At 47.3% G+C, this 21,902-nt stretch overlaps 1 protein-coding gene and 1 non-coding gene across 2 annotated transcripts in view; one reads left to right on the top strand and one right to left on the bottom strand.

Moving 5' to 3' along the window:
• The window catches only part of LOC144948136 (receptor-type tyrosine-protein phosphatase beta-like), a 113,929-nt gene that overhangs the window by 51,488 nt on the left and 40,539 nt on the right, over window positions 1-21,902 (bottom strand). The window contains exons 7-8 of the mRNA XM_078877565.1: window positions 1,232-1,492; window positions 727-987 (exon numbers count right to left, since the gene is read on the bottom strand). Of these exons, the coding sequence (XP_078733691.1) occupies window positions 727-987; window positions 1,232-1,492 (522 nt within the window). The remainder of the gene's footprint in view (window positions 1-726; window positions 988-1,231; window positions 1,493-21,902) is intronic.
• Window positions 9,213-9,316, top strand: LOC144948331 (U6 spliceosomal RNA). The gene has a single exon (XR_013640143.1). It is a non-coding gene; the product is annotated as a U6 spliceosomal RNA (small nuclear RNA).

The following is a 21,902-nucleotide window of genomic DNA, read 5'->3' as shown; positions in this document are numbered from 1 at the left end:
ATTTGGCTGCTATAAGTTTCCACATGATGATAAGCCACTTCGTTTATCTATCAATTATGATCGCCAGGTCGCTTCTGAAAAAGTGCTACAAAGCTCAGTGGGCTTTAAATGGTACAATTAAACTAGTTTATCGTTGTGCGTGCCGGGGTTACATCTCTGTATGATGAGAGATAACGGGGCCTTTTCTCGTGTGGCCCCCTGGCTGTAGAGTTCACATCCCCTGGACGTTCACTATGCTGACTCCCTAGCTTTATTTAAATTGTGCCTTAATACGCACTTATTTTAAACAACATTTTCTATTCCTTGAATCTTTAAGTTTGAGGTTTGATTTTATTGAGTTGAGCCTGCACGTGTGTGTTGTTTGTACATCGCCTTCTGACCTCTAGGAGCAAGGCGCGTTAGCAGTGTAAATTAATATTATTAAATAATTATGACCAGGCTCAAGGATTACATCTGCCTACTTTAAAACAGCCCAAATCAAATCCTGACGTGTTTTTGACCTACTTATACCAAAAAAGAATAGTGGCCTGTCAATATGACCAGTGTGAATCGTGTATGTCTATTTTAAAAACAGGGGCAATGGCAGCATTACATGGTGGTGAAACATTTTCCATACCAAATAATGTAATACAGTATTTTATACGCAATGTACTTGTGATATATAGTAGCATACACACTACTATTTAAATTAATATAGTGCGATCAACAGACTGTATAGGTACTTACAAGTTCTGTCCATTACCACATCTGACCAATATGAGACAGACCCATCGGAAGCCTGCACAGACACGGAGTAGTTCATTCCAGGAACCAGGCCAGTAAATGTTGACGAGTTTGAGTAAATCGGGAGTGTTGTAACCAAGTTTCCACTCGCAGTCTCTCTCAAGTAGGCCCAGTAGGAGAACGAGTCTGGGAGATAAGTCGTTCCTGAGACTGTCATGGTCGTGGTAGTCTTGCTAGTGATGGTCAAAAAGATGTAACTTGACACTGAAATGGCCACATGCAAGCAAGACATTTAATGGCATGTTTAGTTATTTTACAATAGTTAACGCGAATAATGAGAAAGACCAAGAGCAAACAATGTCAGCATTATGTGGTGGTGAAACGTTTAGAATACTAAATAAAGTAATACAACGTGTAATATATGCAATGCACTTGCAATATGTCGTAGCATACACTGATTACTGTCTATATTAATCTAGTCTGAACAATTGACCACAACGGAACTTACAGGTTCTGTCCATTAACACATCTGACCAATATGAGACAGACCCATCGGAAGCCTGCACAGATACAGAGTAGTTCCTTCCAGGAACCAAGCCAGTAAATGTTGTCACGTTTGAGTAAATCTGGAATGTTGTAACCAAGTTTCCACTCGCAGTCTCTCTCAAGTAGGCCCAGTAGGAGAACGAGTCTGGGAGATAAGTCGTTCCTGAGACTGTCATGGTCGTGGTAGTCTTCCTCGTGATGGTTAAAACGATGTAACTTGACCCTGAAATGGCCACATGCAAGCAAGACATTTTAATGGCATGTGTGGGACAATAGGAATGGAACACTTTTAATTATTTCCTCGTGCAGCAATGGAGTAAAGTGTGGTTTTGTGAAGGCCCCTATGTGCTGTGCAGTACATAAATGCAGTGCGTACACCAGCATGTGATACTGAGTCGGGCCTGTAGGTGGCTGGCAGGGTTTTTGAGTAACCAGACCTGAACACCAGTCGCGTGCTTAATGGTGACACGGTTGTGAAATTTCTGTGTGTAACACACGTGCTGTTGCATTTTACAGGTAAAGGACCCAAATGTTGGTTTTGATGGTTATAGACATGTTCTAGTCTTTAAGCTTGGCTTTGAATTGGTAGATTGTGATATATTCAATAGGAGGGGGTTTAGGACTGTACACTGTAAAGGATGACATAATGTAGTTAACACTGGTAATTATTTAACCCTAATACTGTTTATTCTATAGCCATGCCCATGCACCCATAGTATGACTAATTGCAATGCTATTAAGAATGGAACACATTTGCAATTGTAAGTTGTACAATGGTGACAAATACAGTACGTATACAGTACATATGCAGTGCAGATAATGGGTGTAAGATATCAGTATAAGTGGATGGTATGGATAGACAGTCAGCTTAGGATTAAAGTATTATTCGAATAGTGAAGTTTAAAGGTTATGATTATAGACAAAGATAATTTATCAGCAGTGAAATGGATTTAAGGGGAACTGTTATTGAGTAACCTGAAACTATACACCAGTCACTTGGTTAATGGCGACTTGGTTGTGTTGTATATATGCCTTTTTCCAAAATTCATATTAAGTCTAATTCGGCCAATATATACATATTTTTTAATCAACCGCGGTGTAGCACGAGGCACAAACAAAAATTGTAACAACCCCCTTACGAGCAGCTGCCCCTCTTCACACTCGAGGCCAGAGAGCCAGAGAGGGAGGAGAGGGAGGGGAGGGAGCTCCGGGAGCTCCGGCAGTACATATGTAATGCGGGCGTAAACGGCCTTGCGGATATGACGTCACGGGTGGGAGGAGTTAGGTCACGTGGGAGAGAGGGGTGAGGTCTTAAGGGAGAGATACCGGAAGAGACGGGAGAGTGTTGGGGACAGAGACACAGTGAGGCCACGCAGGGCGGAGGTTGGAGAGTGGCGAGATCGCCACACACACAGTAAGACTCGGCACCGTCGGCCAGCGGTGACCGAGCACGGAGGAACAGGGAGCAGTGGTGGAGCTGAAGTGAGAGCAGCCGTAGGGCTGCACCAGGGACCAGCAGCGGAGCTGCAGGAGCGCGGAAGGCTACGGGAGCGAAGGCAGCTGTGGAGCTGCCAAGCGGGGAGGCTCTGAGCGAGGGCCGTGTGGGACAAGTGTAAAGAACCCAAATAAAGGACAACGGAGACAGACCCAGTAATCGAGTCCTTTATTACAATGGTGTCAGAAGTGAAACGGCATGTCAAAACAGCTCAGAAGAAAGAATATTCCTGCACCATCATCTGCTACATCATCCGACGACGACGACCTTCCTCAGGCGGTGGACCTGCCTGCGATGGAGGAGGAGATCCGTGCGGGAGCGAGTACGGGTCCGGGAGTCCAAGACGTCGCCGCGTCGGTGGACCCGTCGGCGCCGGAGGATGCGGACTTGAGATGGAAACAGATGGCGGCGCAGCTGTAGACACTGAAAATCGTGCTGGCGCAATTGTGCGAGCTCGTCACGCCGAGGACGGCTGTGGGGAGAGCCGATGGTGGTCTGCAGGCTGCCGCCTTGCCTGCGCTGTCGGAGCCATCGGCCACGCGGCACGAAGACACCATCTTGGGCGTTGCAGGAGAAGAATGGCGGGAAGCCGCCATCTTGCGCTCACCGCGGCGGGAGGCCGCCATCTTGAACACGTTGTGATGCGACGCCATTTTGAATATGCCGCGTGATGAGTCATCGGCTGAGAACGGCGCTACAAGGAGTCGCAGTCGTCATCTCACAACTGTTAAGGAATTCTCCATCGGTGGCGATTGGAGTGCTTTCGCCTGCAGATTTTTGGCGGCGGTACGCTCTGCAAGGTGGACTGACCCTGAGGCATTGGAGGTTCTGCCGACTCTTCTCGACGACGAGTCGGTGAGATTCTTCCGCTCAATAAAAGCCGAGAAGAAGAAGACGTTGAGAGGAGTTTTCGACGAGATGGCAGATGCATATGAGCCACCGGATGATGCTCATCGCCGGTTTGTTCAACGCCAGCTAGCACCCGAGGAGTCGCCGGTGGCATACAGGGGTGCTGTATTGGAGTTGGCCATGGCTGCATACCCGGAGACGGAGCCTGACCTGCTCGAACCTCTCATTTTGGGAAAAATGCTGGAGCTGTCCCGGGATTTGGGGATTCCTATGCCGGTGTGTGGCCACGAAAAGCTGACATCCCGGGCGGCCGCTAAATGTCTGGATGCCCAGTTCAACCTGCGCCGTTGGAAACAAGTCACGGCATGGACGGGGGGGCCCATCGTCGAAGGAGGTGCCGTGGGTTGGGATCCCAAGAGAGCAGTGTACATTCCTGACGGGGGGGGGGCCCGCAGGAGCTGACAGCCGCCTCTGCTCAGTGGTCGGCCCGCAGCAGGCCGGGGCCGCGCTCTGCGCCGCCGACACGGGAGCGTCGGGATTGGGGGCCTACGGCGCGGCGCAACGACATTGACTGCTTCCGCTGCGGTCGTAAGGGCCATTACGCTAGGGACTGCTGGGCCTGTGTCCCAGGTCCGCCCCAGCAGGAGGCCTCGACAGCGGACGTGCCACGGAAGGATCCTCCAGGACAGGCAAGTCGGTGCGCACCAGACACCCGGCAAGGCTTGACACCTCACTCATCACCGTTGTTGTGCGATCCGGGTGTTGTTAATAACGGGGGGAGGCCATCTACTGGGCCACGTCGCTCGGTAACGCAGTGGCGTAAATTGGCACGGCGGGTCGTTGCGGCCGCTACTGGTTCGTCCACTGTACCGGGTTCTATACAAGGGGTGGACGTGCGTATTTTAGTGGATTCCAGAGTGTCCGCGACCATTATATCGGATGTAATTTTCCATCTGTTGGGCATCCCACCAGAGGCTGTGCGTCCGGTTTACGATTCCTGTGTCGCTGCGAACGGGGGTAGCATGGGCATTGTGGGCCAGGTGGACGCTCAAATATCTATCGGGGGAGTGTTGGCCTCGGGAATTCTGTTAATTTCGAGGTCCCTTGCAGTTCCTTGTTTGTTGGGAACTGATTTTCTGGCCAAGATGCCCATTCTAATCAGAATTAATGAAAACTGCATTGAATTACCGGGTGGGCGAAAAATTTCATTTCTACCGTCGCCCTGGGGGCGACCTGCTCCGGTTGCCCAGGTGCAGGCGCTGTCCGAGGTATCTGTTGATATTCCACCTGGCTCACAGATGCTTATCCCCTTGCGATATCGGAAGCCTGTGCCTGGGCGTCAAGGTGCAATTGGGGTTTTGTTGTCGCCGTCCGCCACCATAACGGGCGGATCGGCGCTCGTCGGGGCGCAAACTATTGTCCGGTCGGACCAGCAGCCGTTTCTACAGGTGCTTAATGCAAGTACCGAAAATGTGTGTGTGCCGGCTGGTACGGTTGTGGCACTTGCCACTACGGCGTTTACGGCACAGGATTATTTGAGCAGCCAGGTCATGGTTGGTGGTGTTTCAGGGCCTGGGGCCTCAGATAATCGCTGGATCGCCGAATTGTGTGGGGAGAATGCTTCCCTTTCCGGGGAACAACATTGCGCGCTTCGTAAATTATTGTTGAGTTATTCTGACGTGTTTAGCTCCGACGATTTGGACTTGGGACGCACCTCGTTGCTTTACCATCATATTGACACAGGGGACGCTGCCCCTATTCAGTTGAACTCGCATCGGATGAGTCCGGCGGAGCGAGATCAGGTTCGAGGGGCAGTGGATGACATGTTGGCTGCAGACATAATATCTCCATCTAACAGCCCATGGGGCGCGCCTGTTGTTTTGGTTAAAAAGGACGGCAAATTGCGATTTTGTGTGGATTTTCGGAAATTAAATAAAGTGTCTGTGGCAGATGCGTACCCCCTGCCGCGTATGGATGACTCCCTCGATGCCTTGTCGGGGGCGAAGTTCTTTTCAACGCTAGATCTCTCTTCGGGATTCTGGCAGCTTCCCCTTGACGAGCCCTCGCGGGAGAAGACTGCTTTCCGTACGCCGCAGGGGTTATTCCAATGTAATTGTCTGCCGATGGGGTTGAATGCTGCCCCTGCCACATTTCAAAGGTTAATGGAGCTGGTGTTAACGGGGTTGCAGTGGGAGACATGTCTGATATATTTAGACGATATTATCGTCTTCAGCCGCACATTTGACGAGCATTTATTGCGGTTGGAGGCTGTGTTCGCCAGGATGCGTTCCGCTAATTTGAAACTTAAGCCTAAGAAATGCCACCTACTGCAACGGTCCGTGCGCTATTTGGGGCATATCGTTAGTGCGGACGGGGTGGCCACGGATCCGGACAAAACAGCGTGCGTCCGTGACTGGCGAACCCCGGCCACGGTGGGGGATGTACATCGGTTTTTGTTGTTTGCCTCATATTATCCGAATTTTGCAACGATCGCGAGGCCCTTGCATCTCCTTACGGGTAAAGCACGAAAATTTGCTTGGGGACCGCCAGAAGAGGCGGCGTTTCAGGACCTGCGCGATCGATTGGCTACGGCGCCGACGTTGGATTATCCTGATTTCGATCACCCCTTCATTCTGGATACGGACGCGAGTGACACGGGCATTGGGGCCGTGTTGTCTCAGTCCAAAGGTGGTGTGGAGCGCGTGGTGGCGTACGGTAGCCGGGTTTTGTCTCCCGCAGAAACCCGCTACTGCGTCACACGCAGGGAACTTTTGGCAATTGTTTTCTTTCTCCGCCAATTTCGACCGTATCTATACGGTCGTTCGTTTATTGTACGCACGGATCATGCGGCCTTGCAGTATGCTCTCAAGATGGACCAACCATCCGGCCAATTGGCGCGGTGGTTGGACACACTGCAAGAATTTTTCTTCCAAATTCACCATCGGAAGGGGGTGTGTCACTCGAATGCGGACGCGCTTTCTAAGTTGCCGCAGCGATTGCCTTGCGCGTGCGCGTCTGGGACGCATAGATGTGCGCCAATTCAGCATCCCCCTCAGCCTGTTGCGTTGGCGGTCGAGGTGCCTCAAGCTCCAAAGGAGCCAGGACTGGCTGATGGGATTTTGAATCTTCCAAGGGCTGTGTGGATTTGGGAACAAATGTTGGATGATTCATTGGTCACGTTACGGAATCGGCCTGCGAAGAAGAGTGGGGGACTGGGTACGGGGGGTATGCCGGAAACCGCTCTCCGCGATGGTCTGCTGATGTGGAGGGAAGGGTTACAGGAACGCTGGCGTCTGGTTGTACCGGCATCCTAGCGGTACGAATTGATTAGGACTCTGCATTGCGACACGCTTTTACATCTGGGGGTGCAGAAGACCCTATTGACGTTGCAGCGAGACTACTTTTGGCACGGCATGACAACGGATGTCGTCGGTCACTTTCGCGCGTGTCCCGATTGTGCCCGGCGAAAACCACCTAAACAACCATATGTGCCGCCGATACAGTCTATTCAGGTGTCTCGAGTTAACGAATTGGTGGCGTTGGACATTTTGGGACCCTTCCCGCCATCCACTAAAGGTAATAAATACTTGCTGGTTGGGGTGGAGTACCTCTCCCGCTGGCCGATGGCCTGGCCGTTGCCTGACCAGTCAGCGGCGTCTATCACAGACGCCTTTCTATTTGGGTACGTTATGGACAAGGGGGCGCCGGAGAGGCTCCTCACAGACCAAGGCCGGAATTTTTATTCTAAATTGTTGGGGGAAGTGTGTGCGGCTCTTGGAACTAAAAAGATACGGACATCTCCTTACCAACCACAAACGGATGGTATGGTCCAATGGCTGAATCGGACTTTGTCCGCCATGTTGTGTCACACGGTGAGTGAAAAACAATCAGATTGGGATTTGCATATCCCTGGGGTACTTTCGGCATACCGGATGACGCCGCATGCGGCTACAGGATATTCGCCGTTTTTCCTTATGTACGGTCGCGAAAACGTGCCGCCGATGGATGTGCAGTTGAGACCTGGAGTGAGGGGACCCGCTAAGCCTCTTCCTGATTACATCCAAGACACCGTTTGCCGTGTTACAGAGGCGCGGGAAGGGGCCCGCATGGCTACGGCCAAAGCCCAGGCCCGGAACGAGCGGTGTGCTCGACGCTCTAAGGGGGAGTGCCCCTGGAAGGTGGGGGACATGGCCTGGCTTCATTGCCCGCAGGTGCGGCCAGGTACCTCTCCTAAATTACATAAACCATGGCAAGGGCCGGTTCGCCTCATCGAGGTTCCCAACCCACAGTCTGCGCGTGTTCGGTTTGGATCTCGGCGTTGGTTCGTTCACACGTCTCGCTTGAAACCATATGTGGCCCCTCGACCTGATGCGTCATCTCCTGATGTTGCCTTGCCGGGGTCTGTGGCTGCCGACTCACCCTTGCCTGTGCCTGTTGACCTTGCAAGAGCGCCTGTCGTGCCTTTTACAGACAAGCCGGCCGTGACACTACAGGAGGCAGGGGACTCTGCTCGGGGTGTGCCTACCACGGCTGCGGGGACTCCGAGCCCCGCCGCCCTTCCGACCCCGCCGCAGACACGATTGCTAGACACCCCCGATGCTGGGCCTTCAGGGACACGGGACCGGGACGTTGACGGGCCTCCAATAGCGACAGGAGGACTTCATCCTGTCGCTCCTAAAACCCCGTCACGTTCCCGGTCTGCAGGAGGGCCGCCGCCCATCTGGGACAGACCGGCGACCCGCACGCGGTCAAAGTCTCTTACATTTCGTTGAATTTTACTGTTGTGTTCTTGTTCTTCTTGTTATATTTATTGTATGCTTCGTTGTCCTTGCATGTGTGATGGTTGTGTTCGCTCGCATTACTCGTTGTCGTCATTGTTCAGCAGAGGTCGGCTGGATTTTCTCTACGGGGGAGGGTGGTGTAATGCGGGCGTAAACGGCCTTGCGGATATGATGTCACGGGGGGGAGGAGTTAGGTCACGTGGGAGAGAGGGGTGAGGTCTTAAGGGAGAGATACCGGAAGAGACGGGAGAGTGTTGGGGACAGAGACACAGTGAGGCCACGCAGGGCGGAGGTTGGAGAGTGGCGAGATCGCCACACACACAGTAACACTCGGCACCGTCGGCCAGGGGTGACCGAGCACGGAGGAACAGGGGGGGTCAATAGATGCGGAGTCGATAGGGTTCATTAGCCCACACACATGCGGACTACAAGAGGTAGCGTCGGTTATTATTATATGGTGAGGGGAGAATAAAAGATCCGGGACAAAAGTTGGGGGAGCCTCCACATGCCAAGTGGAGTTGTCATAACAAAAGTCCTGCAGGGTGGTGACTGAATCCCAAAAGGGGGGAAGGAGGGGGGAAGGAGGGCACCGTCGGCCAGGGGTGACCGTGCACGGAGGAACAGGGAGCAGCGGTGGAGCTGCAGTGAGAGCAGCCGGAGGGCTGCACCAGGGACCTGCAGCGGAGCTGCAGGAGCGCGGAAGGCTACGGGAGCGAAGGCAGCTGTGGAGCTGCCAAGCGGGGAGGCTCTGAGCGAGGGCCGTGTGGGACAAGTGTAAAGAACCCAAATAAAGGACAACGGAGACAGACCCAGTGATCGAGTCCTTTATTACACATATATTAAAATTGAAACGATACAGAGAAGATTAGCATGGCCCCTGCGCAAGGATGACACGCAAATTCGTGAAGCGTTCCATATTTGTGTTTCTTGTTGGTGTCTATGAACACGTAACACACAATGGGACTAATGTTACACGGGAAAACCTCGTTATATATTTGATTAAAAATCGGAGCACATAAGCAAAAAAAATAGAAGTAAAAAAAATGTACGGAAAAAATACTGAGCATCTTTCCCGTTTGATCGTTTAAAAAAAACCATAAAAGAAAAGAAAAAAACACCGCGATGGAAGGTGGGGGCGCTGAGGGGGCGCACCGGGGGCCATCTCGAGCAAACTTCCTTTTTTCTTGGTTCTTTCGGTAAAGTCACGTAGAAGGGAAGTAATAAAATAATAAAAATAAAACATAATAAAACAATTCTCACGACGTTTCGGCCACAACGCAAGCAGCCATCCTCAGGCGAAGAATGAAACACCCCAAGCTTGGAGCGTATATTTAAGCTGGGTTAGAGGGGGGGGAGGTGGGAAGAAGAGCGCCTAAACAAAATAATTTGCATATCAAGAGGAATTCAGCATATGGAAAATGCGTAGGAGGTGGGCGGGGGGGGTTCCAAATCAATACTATGCCCGTGCATTATGCAGGATTAGCAGCATCAAAGGGGGGGGGGGAAGGGGGGGAGCATTAACAAAGGAAAGGAATGTTAATAGTATGTAGCTGTAGTTACTAAACAACCACGTAAAAAACTACAGTATAAACTGCATGACAAACTAAAGTATAAACTACATAGCATCATCAGTAAACTTACTATACTCTACAATAAGCTGAGTTACTAACAGTAAGTAATACATGAAAAAATTCTACGTTGTAAAAAATTATATAATATGCTTCCATCTAAACTTTATTCTCTTACATCACACGCGTCTATACCGTACTATATACTTCCATAGGCAAAACCAACATTAAATTACATACTGTATTGCTATAAACCACCCTATACCTTATACATTTTTAATATAACACTATGTATTATTCTACCCACCCTAATGTGTATCAAAATGGTTTATTACGTCCTTCCAGTGATTGCTAAGCCAGAATCCATCTTCTCGGTTAAAATTGTCTCTGTGTTTGTAAATGTGGATCGCCTCATGTACGAATCTCTCATGATAGCCAGATGGCTTGCAGAGAACCTCTGTCTTGGAGAAGTCAATGTCATGTGAGCCCACTGAGTTGTAACAGTGATCTGCCACGGCTGAGGTGTTTGTCCTACAGTGTTTCAGGTCAGCTTTATGTTCACGGATGCGGTCCGAGACATGTCGTTTGGTTTCCCCAATGTAACTGCTACCACAGAGGCAACTTAGTTTGTAGACACCAGGGTACTGTATGTCTGGAACCACATCTTTTACAGACGGTACCAGATCACGGATTTTATGTACTGTGTTGAATCGGACCTGGATCTTGTGTTTAATCAGGATTTTGGAGATCTTTTTTGTGACCCCAGCAATGTAGGGTAAGGTGATGGTCTTGAAAGGCTCCTCAACAGGATCCTTCTTGGTGGTTGGAGTGATGGCTTTGCGGATTGTGTAGTCGGAGTAACCATTAGCCTTAAGAGCTTGGCGTACGTGTTTGAGTTCACTGGAAATGTGTTCATGGTCGGAGATGCATTGGGCTCTATGATATAGAGTCTTGATGAGGGAATTCTTCTGGGATGGATGGTGGTGGGAATCCGGTTTTAGATAAGCATCCGTGTGGGTGGCTTTCCTGTAGACAGAGTGGCTCATTGAACCATCAGGTCTCCTTTTGATTAGGACATCCAAAAAGGGTAGCTTGCCATCATTTTCGACTTCCATGGTGAATCTGATGGCTGGGTGTATGGAATTGATATGGTCGAGAAATTGGTCTAGAGCAGGCCGGCCATGTGGCCAGATGACAAAAGTGTCGTCTACGTACCTCTTCCATAAGGTCGGGCGTAGAGTGGCAGTCTGGATGGCGTCCGTCTCAAATTTCTCCATGAAGATGTTGGCTACAACCGGAGATAAGGGGGAGCCCATTGGGGTGCCCTCAATTTGCTTGTAGAAGGTTCCATTCCAGGTGAAGTATGTATTGGTTAAGCAGTGTCTCACCAGGGGGGGTACCCCAGCATTCAGTCCTTGATGAACCAAGTCTTCAATGATTGCGATGGTGTCAGGCACAGGCACCTTGGTGAACAAGGAAACCACATCAAAACTGACAAGCAGGTCGTCTGGGGACAGGGCAATCCCCTTGATTGTTGATACCAGGTCAGCTTAACCAATACATACTTCACCTGGAATGGAACCTTCTACAAGCAAATTGAGGGCACCCCAATGGGCTCCCCCTTATCTCCGGTTGTAGCCAACATCTTCATGGAGAAATTTGAGACGGACGCCATCCAGACTGCCACTCTACGCCCGACCTTATGGAAGAGGTACGTAGACGACACTTTTGTCATCTGGCCACATGGCCGGCCTGCTCTAGACCAATTTCTCGACCATATCAATTCCATACACCCAGCCATCAGATTCACCATGGAAGTCGAAAATGATGGCAAGCTACCCTTTTTGGATGTCCTAATCAAAAGGAGACCTGATGGTTCAATGAGCCACTCTGTCTACAGGAAAGCCACCCACACGGATGCTTATCTAAAACCGGATTCCCACCACCATCCATCCCAGAAGAATTCCCTCATCAAGACTCTATATCATAGAGCCCAATGCATCTCCGACCATGAACACATTTCCAGTGAACTCAAACACGTACGCCAAGCTCTTAAGGCTAATGGTTACTCCGACTACACAATCCGCAAAGCCATCACTCCAACCACCAAGAAGGATCCTGTTGAGGAGCCTTTCAAGACCATCACCTTACCCTACATTGCTGGGGTCACAAAAAAGATCTCCAAAATCCTGATTAAACACAAGATCCAGGTCCGATTCAACACAGTACATAAAATCCGTGATCTGGTACCGTCTGTAAAAGATGTGGTTCCAGACATACAGTACCCTGGTGTCTACAAACTAAGTTGCCTCTGTGGTAGCAGTTACATTGGGGAAACCAAACGACATGTCTCGGACCGCATCCGTGAACATAAAGCTGACCTGAAACACTGTAGGACAAACACCTCAGCCGTGGCAGATCACTGTTACAACTCAGTGGGCTCACATGACATTGACTTCTCCAAGACAGAGGTTCTCTGCAAGCCATCTGGCTATCATGAGAGATTCGTACATGAGGCGATCCACATTTACAAACACAGAGACAATTTTAACCGAGAAGATGGATTCTGGCTTAGCAATCACTGGAAGGACGTAATAAACCATTTTGATACACATTAGGGTGGGTAGAATAATACATAGTGTTATATTAAAAATGTATAAGGTATAGGGTGGTTTATAGCAATACAGTATGTAATTTAATGTTGGTTTTGCCTATGGAAGTATATAGTACGGTATAGACGCGTGTGATGTAAGAGAATAAAGTTTAGATGGAAGCATATTATATAATTTTTTACAACGTAGAATTTTTTCATGTATTACTTACTGTTAGTAACTCAGCTTATTGTAGAGTATAGTAAGTTTACTGATGATGCTATGTAGTTTATACTTTAGTTTGTCATGCAGTTTATACTGTAGTTTTTTACGTGGTTGTTTAGTAACTACAGCTACATACTATTAACATTCCTTTCCTTTGTTAATGCTCCCCCCCTTCCCCCCCCCCCCTTTGATGCTGCTAATCCTGCATAATGCACGGGCATAGTATTGATTTGGAACCCTCCCCGCCCACCTCCTACGCATTTTCCATATGCTGAATTCCTCTTGATATGCAAATTATTTTGTTTAGGCGCTCTTCTTCCCACCTCCCCCCCCTCTAACCCAGCTTAAATATACGCTCCAAGCTTGGGGTGTTTCATTCTTCGCCTGAGGATGGCTGCTTGCGTTGTGGCCGAAACGTCGTGAGAATTGTTTTATTATGTTTTATTTTTTATTATTTTATTACTTCCCTTCTACGTGACTTTACCGAAAGAACCAAGAAGATGAATCCCTGCTGTCACGAAAGCTTTAAATCGAAATACAAACTTCCTTTGTTGGCGGGATGGCTCGAGGAAGCAAATTATCACCCCCAATAAAGTAGAACAAACACACACACACACGGACACACATACCACTTCCCCTCCCCAACAGCAAAGCGACATCAAAGGAAATTCGGGTCCTTTGCGAGAAGACGCGCGAAGAGGGGAGGGAATTTCACGTTTTTTTGTTTAAGCCCGAACACAGATCGTGCAGTCTCAGTATTCTCGCGACGGAGGCTTGCGAGGGAGGATCGCAAGGGGCAGGCTCCGGGGCATGGCCTCGAGACCAACCATGGGTGTCGCCTCGCCGAGTGAAGGGACATGTGTTGTTAAGAGCTGAGTTCGGCATGAGCCAACAGAGTATCGCTGAAAGTTTTATTCTACAATTATCCTGATGTGTTGAGTCGCTCGCAAAGTCAAAGATTGTGATAAGTTGGATTACACTAAGCTTTCCCAGTCGGCGAAGAGGTGTGCGAATACAATTACAAGTTTTGAGAGTGAATTCCAGCAGCTGCAGCTGAAGTTGCGCTAATGAGCAATCAACCAGGAGGAAGGGCGGAAAGCGCCAAGCATCGACCAAGCGAGCATCGCACAGGACCAGCAACAAAGGACACGCTGAAAGCGCAATCGTACATCGCCAGATAGCACGGAGTAAGAGAGAGAGCGCACCACCAGCGTCACCAAACAAGAGTGTCGGCACCGGTAACCAGCGGACGAGCGACGAGAGCCATCGTGCATCGCCAGAGAGAACGGAGCAGTGGAAAGAGCCTGAGCCAGCGCAGCCCTGAAGTAAGGGCGGGTGTCCGTGTGAAGCTGGCAGCTGCACGATCAAAGAGAGAGCACGGAGCAGTGGAAAGAGCCCGACCTGCCGCTCGTGAGCAAGAGTGTCAGCGCCAGCGAGAGCGGCGTGTGTTCGACCACATACACCGACCTGCACCAGCTGGGAACCAAGGCATCCAGCAGTGGAGAGCAACATTGCTGCTGCCTCAAAGAGAATGAGCAAGAGTGAGGAACGGCGGCCCAGCGGACGAACTGTGCGCGCTGACGACGGAATCATCGCGCACCGCCGACGGCGAGCGTCGTGCCGACTCGTCATCCAGCTGCGGAGAGAGCCGGAAGTAACGGCAAACCCACCCGGGCGAGAGAGCGAGAAAGAGCAAGCAGCTGTTCGTATGCCCCTCCCCCACCCTCACAAGCTCGCAACGCAGCGCCCGGCGTCTGCTTAATACAAATATTTATCAAGGGACAAACCAACACACACACACATCAAACCAACCCGAGCCAATCATAAGAAGACTAATTATAAGAGTGCATGAACCATTAGCTGATCGTGAAGACATTGGTGCTCATTGAGTGATAATAATACAGTCGTTTATACGTACATTAGTCGTTATATTATTATTATTATATCTTTTTTAATCGCGTAAAATTACCAATAGATTCATCGATGCAAACTAAACTTTTGAAAACGTGTTACGAATCTACACGCTCACAGGGAGAATATTGTGTTAAAACCTTTCTTTTGATCACAGACTCTTGCTCACGAATTAATTTAAGCTTAGCCAAAAGATAGGCATCTCGCGTAAGCGGGCACACACACCGCCGCACACCATTGTTCCAAGACATTTAGTTAATTATATTATCTTGCCAATGCATCTATTGACGTATACTTTTGCCTCCGGGATATAATAATTTGCTTTTTATTGCCTTTCGTATGAATATCGTCGTATGCATGTTTTAAGGACTTTCCCTATCACCGTATATGCTCGCGTTACTCGGTGGAATTAATCAATTGTTCGGTTGCCCAGTTTAACAACGTAATCATTGATGGTTAAATGTACGGATAAATGAGGGAAATTTCCCCTGTGATACTGTGGATAATTCCAAGCATGAGAGTTCGCATATTAGAGTGTAACGTTTTTGTTTAGAAGAGTCTGAGTGCTTCTTTCCTGAGTTAATGCGTAATAATCTTAATTATAAGAACTGTATCCTGCGTTGACATTGGAATTTGGAGACCTGACATAATCACACTAAGACATAATCAGTAAATGTAAAAGCAACTCATTGTATTGTCCCGATTGATAGTACGACCCTAGACAACGAAGCTAAGCCTAATTATCATAACCGTACATATTAGCATAAGCGCATACATTCCCATAAAATAATATGATAATCTCCATTAATAGCATAATGTATTCGCATATTTGCAACAAAATAGCGTGCTTTACGATAATTACGCATTTTTTCAATATTCATTTAAAAATTTTAACCCGACATATACAACAGTTGGATACTTCTGTGTGTAACACACGTGCTGTTGCATTTTACAGATTATCACAATTTTGCCCTCGATTTGGAACACCTGCCCACGTCCTTCATTTCGAGTGTACAACATATTTTGGAGAGCCTGGCAGGATAGTTTCCCAGAGTTCACTGACAGGGATCAACTCTTCCAACGAGATCGACCAAGCAATTGTACGGGCACCATGTGTAAATACACTCGTGCAAGGATTTGAACGGCCTTCACATCATGGCACTGGAACAGCTGAAGAATAAGGTCAATGCTGCCTTGGATCAGCTGCAGAGAGCCCAGCTCACGGAAACATGTAGATGTTTGAGGTGTTTCCATGATTATAAGACTGTTGAAGATAATAGCAGACATGCTTTAATTCGTATGGCAGAAATAGTACTCGATGAAGTTGAAGGCCAAGAAGAAGATTTTGAAGCCTGTGCTTGTGTTCAAAACCTGCTGTCTTTCATTGAGACAATAGAGGATAAAGACAAAGACAGCAAGGGAACAGGTGAAACACTTCCACAATCAAAACAATCTGAAGATATGGATGGTGAAATACAAGAGTCACAAGAAGATTCCAGAAAAACCCTTGAGGAAAAGAAAACCTCAAGTGAAGGTTGAACAAAACCAGAGCAGCATTGGAACTCGTACGAATGGCCAGACCAGGAAATGTGTCAGAAGTCACAATACAGAGATAATTCAGGATCTGTAGGCAGATTGGTGGAGAGCAGAAAAACAAGTTATCTTACACCAATCTGATGCACCAGATCGACGCAGGAATCCGTAAGGGCCATGCTGAGTCTGACATCATTGAGGTTGTTATCAGAGCAATCAGTCCTGGTCTGAATTTGAGGGACATGCTAGAAATAAAACAAGATTTGACTATTTACAAGTTAAAAACCATTTTGAAGGGACACTGTAGAGAACAAAGCATTATTTGATTAACATCTCTCAGGAGCCAAGAGAATCTGCACGAAACTTTTTGTTTGAAGCTATCGAATTAATGGACTCTGACGAGCAGAAGACAGATTGGAAGAACTTCCTGGCCAAGGTAGTGCATGCTTATAACTGTACTCGTAGTGAAGCAACATAATTCTAACCTTTTTATCTCCTGTTTGGGAGGTCTCCAAAACTACCAGTGGATCTTATTTTTGGTTTCGAACACCAGGGAGAGGGAGGATCCTAAAAGCAATATGTGGAAAAGTGGAGAGAGCGGATGGTGGAAGCTTACAGAATAGCATACAACTTTGCAACAAAAAAACTCACTAAAGGGAAGGGCCAGTATGACGAGAAAATCCATTAGGCAGAGCTACAGCAAGGCAATCATGTCCTGGTGAGAAACATGAGTTAGAAAGGGGGACCAGGTAAAATTTGCTCCTTATGAGAGGACAAGGTGTTTATTGGTATTGGGAGAAAAAGTAATGACAGCCCAGTTTATGAGGTCTAACCTTAGAATGGTGAAGGGAGAACCAAAATGATTCATCGGAATTTGCATCTGCCTTGTTACTTCCTTACAATTGAGCAGCCGTCACAAAATCAACGGAGTAAGAAAGCAATCAAGAAAACTCACCAAACAAGGACAAGATGCCCATGCAAAGAAACGCAGGAACCAACAGACAATGAATTGGTAACGGATAAAGAATTTGAGTTTACTATAGTTGACAAAAAACTGATCAGCAAGCTATAGTAATACAGGACACGCAGTCACCGTTGAACCCAGAAGCTGAAGAATTCCACCCACACAAGACAGAAGGTTAACAACAGTTATCAGAAGCAGGCAAGAAATATGTATGAGAGTAGTCATCACAACAGAAGACTCGACCCTCAAAGAGAGAGAAGACAGCCAAAGACACCTATGACAAGTTGGGCTAACCTAACATTGTGAGAAGGAGCCCATGGAGAAACAAGGGTCTTTTAACTACAACATGGGTGATTTAGACAAAATATTAGCAGTGATAATATGGTTGTGAAGTTGTTGAAGATTTTTTTTGTAATTGTTGTGTTTAATATGTTAAGAAGGGGTTATTGCTTGAGATGACACATAAAACAAAAATGATGAGGAAAAGGTTTAAAGTATGTTGGTAGGGCGATTAGTAAGTACCTAAGAGCTAAATTCCACAGGGCATTTACAAGCTGGAAATGATGTTTTTCTTAACAAGTACTGGGAGAATAATCTTAACCATTTCTGATGAGTAAAATGTGAAGCATGGTTTAATAATACCAGAGTGTCTGGTAATTCCAAAAGCATAATACAATGCTTGGTCTCCTATCTCTTCGTGCACAAAGAGTTTGAGCTAACTCAAAATAGAGAGCTTAGCACTGTACACTGTAAGATGATGTACTGTAGTTAATACTGGTAATTATATAATCCTAATACTGTTTATTCTATAACCATGCCCATGCACCTATAGTATGCCTAATTGCAATGCTATTAAGAATAGAACACGTGTACAGTAGTAAGTTGTACAATGGTGACAAGTGAAGTACATATAAAGTACATATACAGTACAGATAATGGGTGTAATATACCAATATAAATGGATGGTATAGATAGACATTTCAGCTTAGGATTAAAGTAATATTCGAATAGTGAAGTGTAAAGGTATTGATTTGAGACAAAAATGGTTTATCAGTAATGGAATGTGTTTAAGGGAAACTAAAAATAGGTATTTTTACCCTTTTTTCTGCCAACAAAACTGACACCTTTTTACACGGAATCATGTTTGCATTAATCCCAATACCTGCGGTCAGAATGCAAAAAAAAACAACTCTGATAATGCATGCATTGTCCTTGAAATTGATTGGTCCACATTGGAGACAGCTTTTCTTGGAGCCCAGTCTCACATAGTGTTGGCGTCATCTGGTCCAGAAAGCAATGCTATATATTTTAATTTAATGTATAATTGTCTTCGAATTTAGATTAAATTATTCTTAACGTGGATCAAATTTTTTTTTTTAACGACATTGTGATTGTTTACAAATGCCTTCTAATAAAATACCGAGATTATATTTGTGGTGATTGCTTTTGCTTGTGAAAATGCATTTCTTCTGTGGTGCTCACCCAAATGAATATCTGAATATAAACAATGCATATACTTACAGGTTCTATTCGTGACAATGTCTGACGGTTGGGAGTTGATGCCACTGTATACTGTTACAGAAGCGTTATAACTTCTACCAGGGACCAGATCAGTAAATGCTTGTGTTGTAACGGTGGAAGGCAAAATGAAGCTCTTCACTGCTGTTGCATTGTAGGTTTCATTTAAGTAGACCATGTAATAGTCAACGTCTGAAGTCGGAGCCACCCATGAGACTGTTATGGCTGTAGGGCTGTTGACGATGACGGTAACATTGACTTGTGGAGGAACTGCAATGTCAAATTAACATGGTTAGGACAGACGAACTGCAAAGACTACTTACGTCATTAACTTAAGCCACTAAAGTGGCACGTAACACATTTATATACAACGATCACCATATATTTTGTATATATCCTCTTTTTTTGGTCCAACTATGTATTGATGAGAAAAGTACGTGTTTTTTGTTGCAACAATATAAGAACCCAGTATTTAGCATACACCCCAACAAGGGGAGGGGGGTTTACAAAAATTATGTGGACTGAGGCCCTCAATACTCCTGGGTCTATAGATGGGGAGGAGATTGGGCTAATTGACCTACATACGTACAGACTAAGGGAGGGAGCGTCAGTTATTATTAGTTAGTGAGGGGAGAATGACGGGTCGGTGACGAAAGTAGGGGAAGCCTCCACATGCCAAGTGGACTCAGCTGTCCTGCAGGGGGGAAGGAAGGCCATTCCTCAAGGGCCCACCTCCTCCCACCGACCTCAGTACATGTGTTGCGCCATAACAAGGCGCTGTAAGCAGCTTACCTGCCACAACGCTCACGGGCCGACACGGGGCAGCCAAGAAAGAGCGAGGTGTGTCGGGGTTGACCGAAGGTCAAACCCCCTCCCCCCTGGGGGGCCGTGACCGGAGGTTGACACCCAAGACCCCCTAGGGGCTGGGGGCTGAGGGGGATGGGCTCCCCCCACCCCTTCCTAAGATCCCTTAAGATTTAAGACCCTCTTAAATATTAAATCTTAAGGGGTGTAACCAGGAGGTTTCTACCAGTCTATTAGGAAGCCACTGGACCTATGCACGTTTACATGAAGGTTGAAGTCCTATTTCTTTAGAACTGCTTTTTGTGTGTTAGTTCGTTGTCCTTCCCTCGCAACTCTGATTAGCACGGTTGGCTACATATGGTGCAAAAGAAGTTCAACATAGATACAAGGGCAGGTGTGAAATTCTTCCGTATGGCTAATGTAGATGCAGAGCAACAACTACAATTTCACATTCAGGTTGTCAAGCCAGTTAACCGCGTCAGGAGAAGCGGAATGTATCACTGTGATGTCTCCTTTATATTTGTGGATCGGGCATTGGGTCGTCATATGTTGTAAAGTCTCTGTTCTGAATTACCTCAGTCGCACACTGGACAGTCTTTAATTTTCCATTTGTGGATCAGGTATCCGCATTTACTGCCATGGTTTGTGCAGATGCGGCTTAGAGTTGACCATGAGCTTTGTGGAACATCAAACCCATGGATATTCTGCATTGGGTCTTTCAAAGGGTATTTGTGAATTCTTTTGAACTCCATTCAGCTCTCCAGGGTTCATCGGGGTTGAACCTGCATTGTATAAGGGGAAGCACATTGGTTCTAATGGGCTTGTGTGACTTCAAGTAATGACGAGGGACGTTAGTGATGTACTGATGAATGGCAAGGCGACTTTCCTCGATTCGCAGGACTCCCCGCATGGTTGCAGTTTTGCGGCGGATGGGTGGGGAAGGCATATTTAGCTGCACGTGCAGCCAGGTTGTTGGTGTCCGCTTCAGGGTTCCAATGAAACACCACATTGTAGTGTTTAGTTGAACATCAGCAAGTCGAGTGTGACAGCTTCTGGTCCATACTGATGCATAGTAATCGGCAACAGAGTACACAAGGACCACCGTTGATGTCCTTAGCACTGGTGATGATACTCCCCAGCTTGTGCTTGCCAGTTTATAGACCAGGTTGACCCTTGTTTTGATCTTGGCTTCATTCAGATAGGTCAGAGTGGTGTCATGTCACACATTATTGCCACAGAAGGTAACTTTCAGACTGTGCGCTGGTCTTGAATTTCTTCTGGAATATGGTCTCAATGTGCATCGCATGTGCCAAAATTGGGTCACAGCAGCTGCATCAAGGCTGGAATCCCGCTTATTCTGCAGGGATCAGACTCTACCATTCTCTGGAGGATTATGTTTTCCAGGAGTTTTTAGGTTGTGCACATGAGTGATATTGGCCGAAAGCTTTCCAGGTTACCAGTTGGCTTTCCCAGTTTGGGTACGGCAATGATTATTGCCTCCTACAATACTTTTGGGATTCATCCTATTTTAATAGTTTTGGTGTACAGTTTTGCCAGGTCCCCTAGAAGCTAAGTGATGAAGGAATTTGTGGGGGTGGGCAGCCTTGTTTTTCTTCATTTCAGCCAGACCCTCCCTCACTTCCTCTGTGTTCATGGCGGTGGGGTCTTGTGCAGACAGTGAGGCCATTGTCTGGTGTAATTGGCAATGGATCTCTCACTTGATGTTTTTGTCAAACAGTCATTTTGTTTTCCAATAGTTTGGAGGCAATAGAGTTGGGCAGAACCCTTGCGGTCCAGTATTATGTTGGATTAGCAGAACCTAGGTGTTGCAGTAGTGCCAAGGTATGGCAGCTGGAGTGAGTGAAGTCCAAGCTTTCAACACTCAATCCACCGCTTACATCTGGCTTAGTCTAAAGACTCCAGCAGGCTCTATCAAATATCTGGCTGCCCACCTGGATGTACTGTCGGAGCAGGTCCTAGGTTTCTTTTGTCCAGCAGGGAGTGGATTCTTTCTGGTAGCCTCGCGGGTTGCGCTTCTTTGTGGCTGCTGTAAGGAGGCTAATAAAATGATGATAGCATTCCGGTGGCGTGGGCATTTGACGCGCCACTCTCTCTACAGCCTCCTAATATTGGCCCCAGTCAACTTTGACTGGTTCCACCTTGGTAATCGTTTTTTACACAATCACGGGGATTTCAATGCCAATGTGGACAATTATGGGCCTTTAGTGACTTTTGGGGATGCTTGGAAGTATTTTGCAGGATCGGTGAAGTATGCTCCTACTTTGATTCTTGGAAACGATGGTGCTATACAATGTAATAGTAAATCATATTAAACTTTGTCATCAACATCAGCCATGATCAGTCTACTTCTGAATGAAGGTTTCCCCAAGACAT

The sequence above is a fragment of the Lampetra fluviatilis genome, chromosome 48 (assembly GCF_964198595.1).
Source record: "Lampetra fluviatilis chromosome 48, kcLamFluv1.1, whole genome shotgun sequence".
NCBI classification, from domain to species: domain Eukaryota; kingdom Metazoa; phylum Chordata; class Hyperoartia; order Petromyzontiformes; family Petromyzontidae; genus Lampetra; species Lampetra fluviatilis.
Note: the sequence above shows the minus strand (reverse complement) of the source record. Positions and strands in the feature narration are given on the sequence as shown.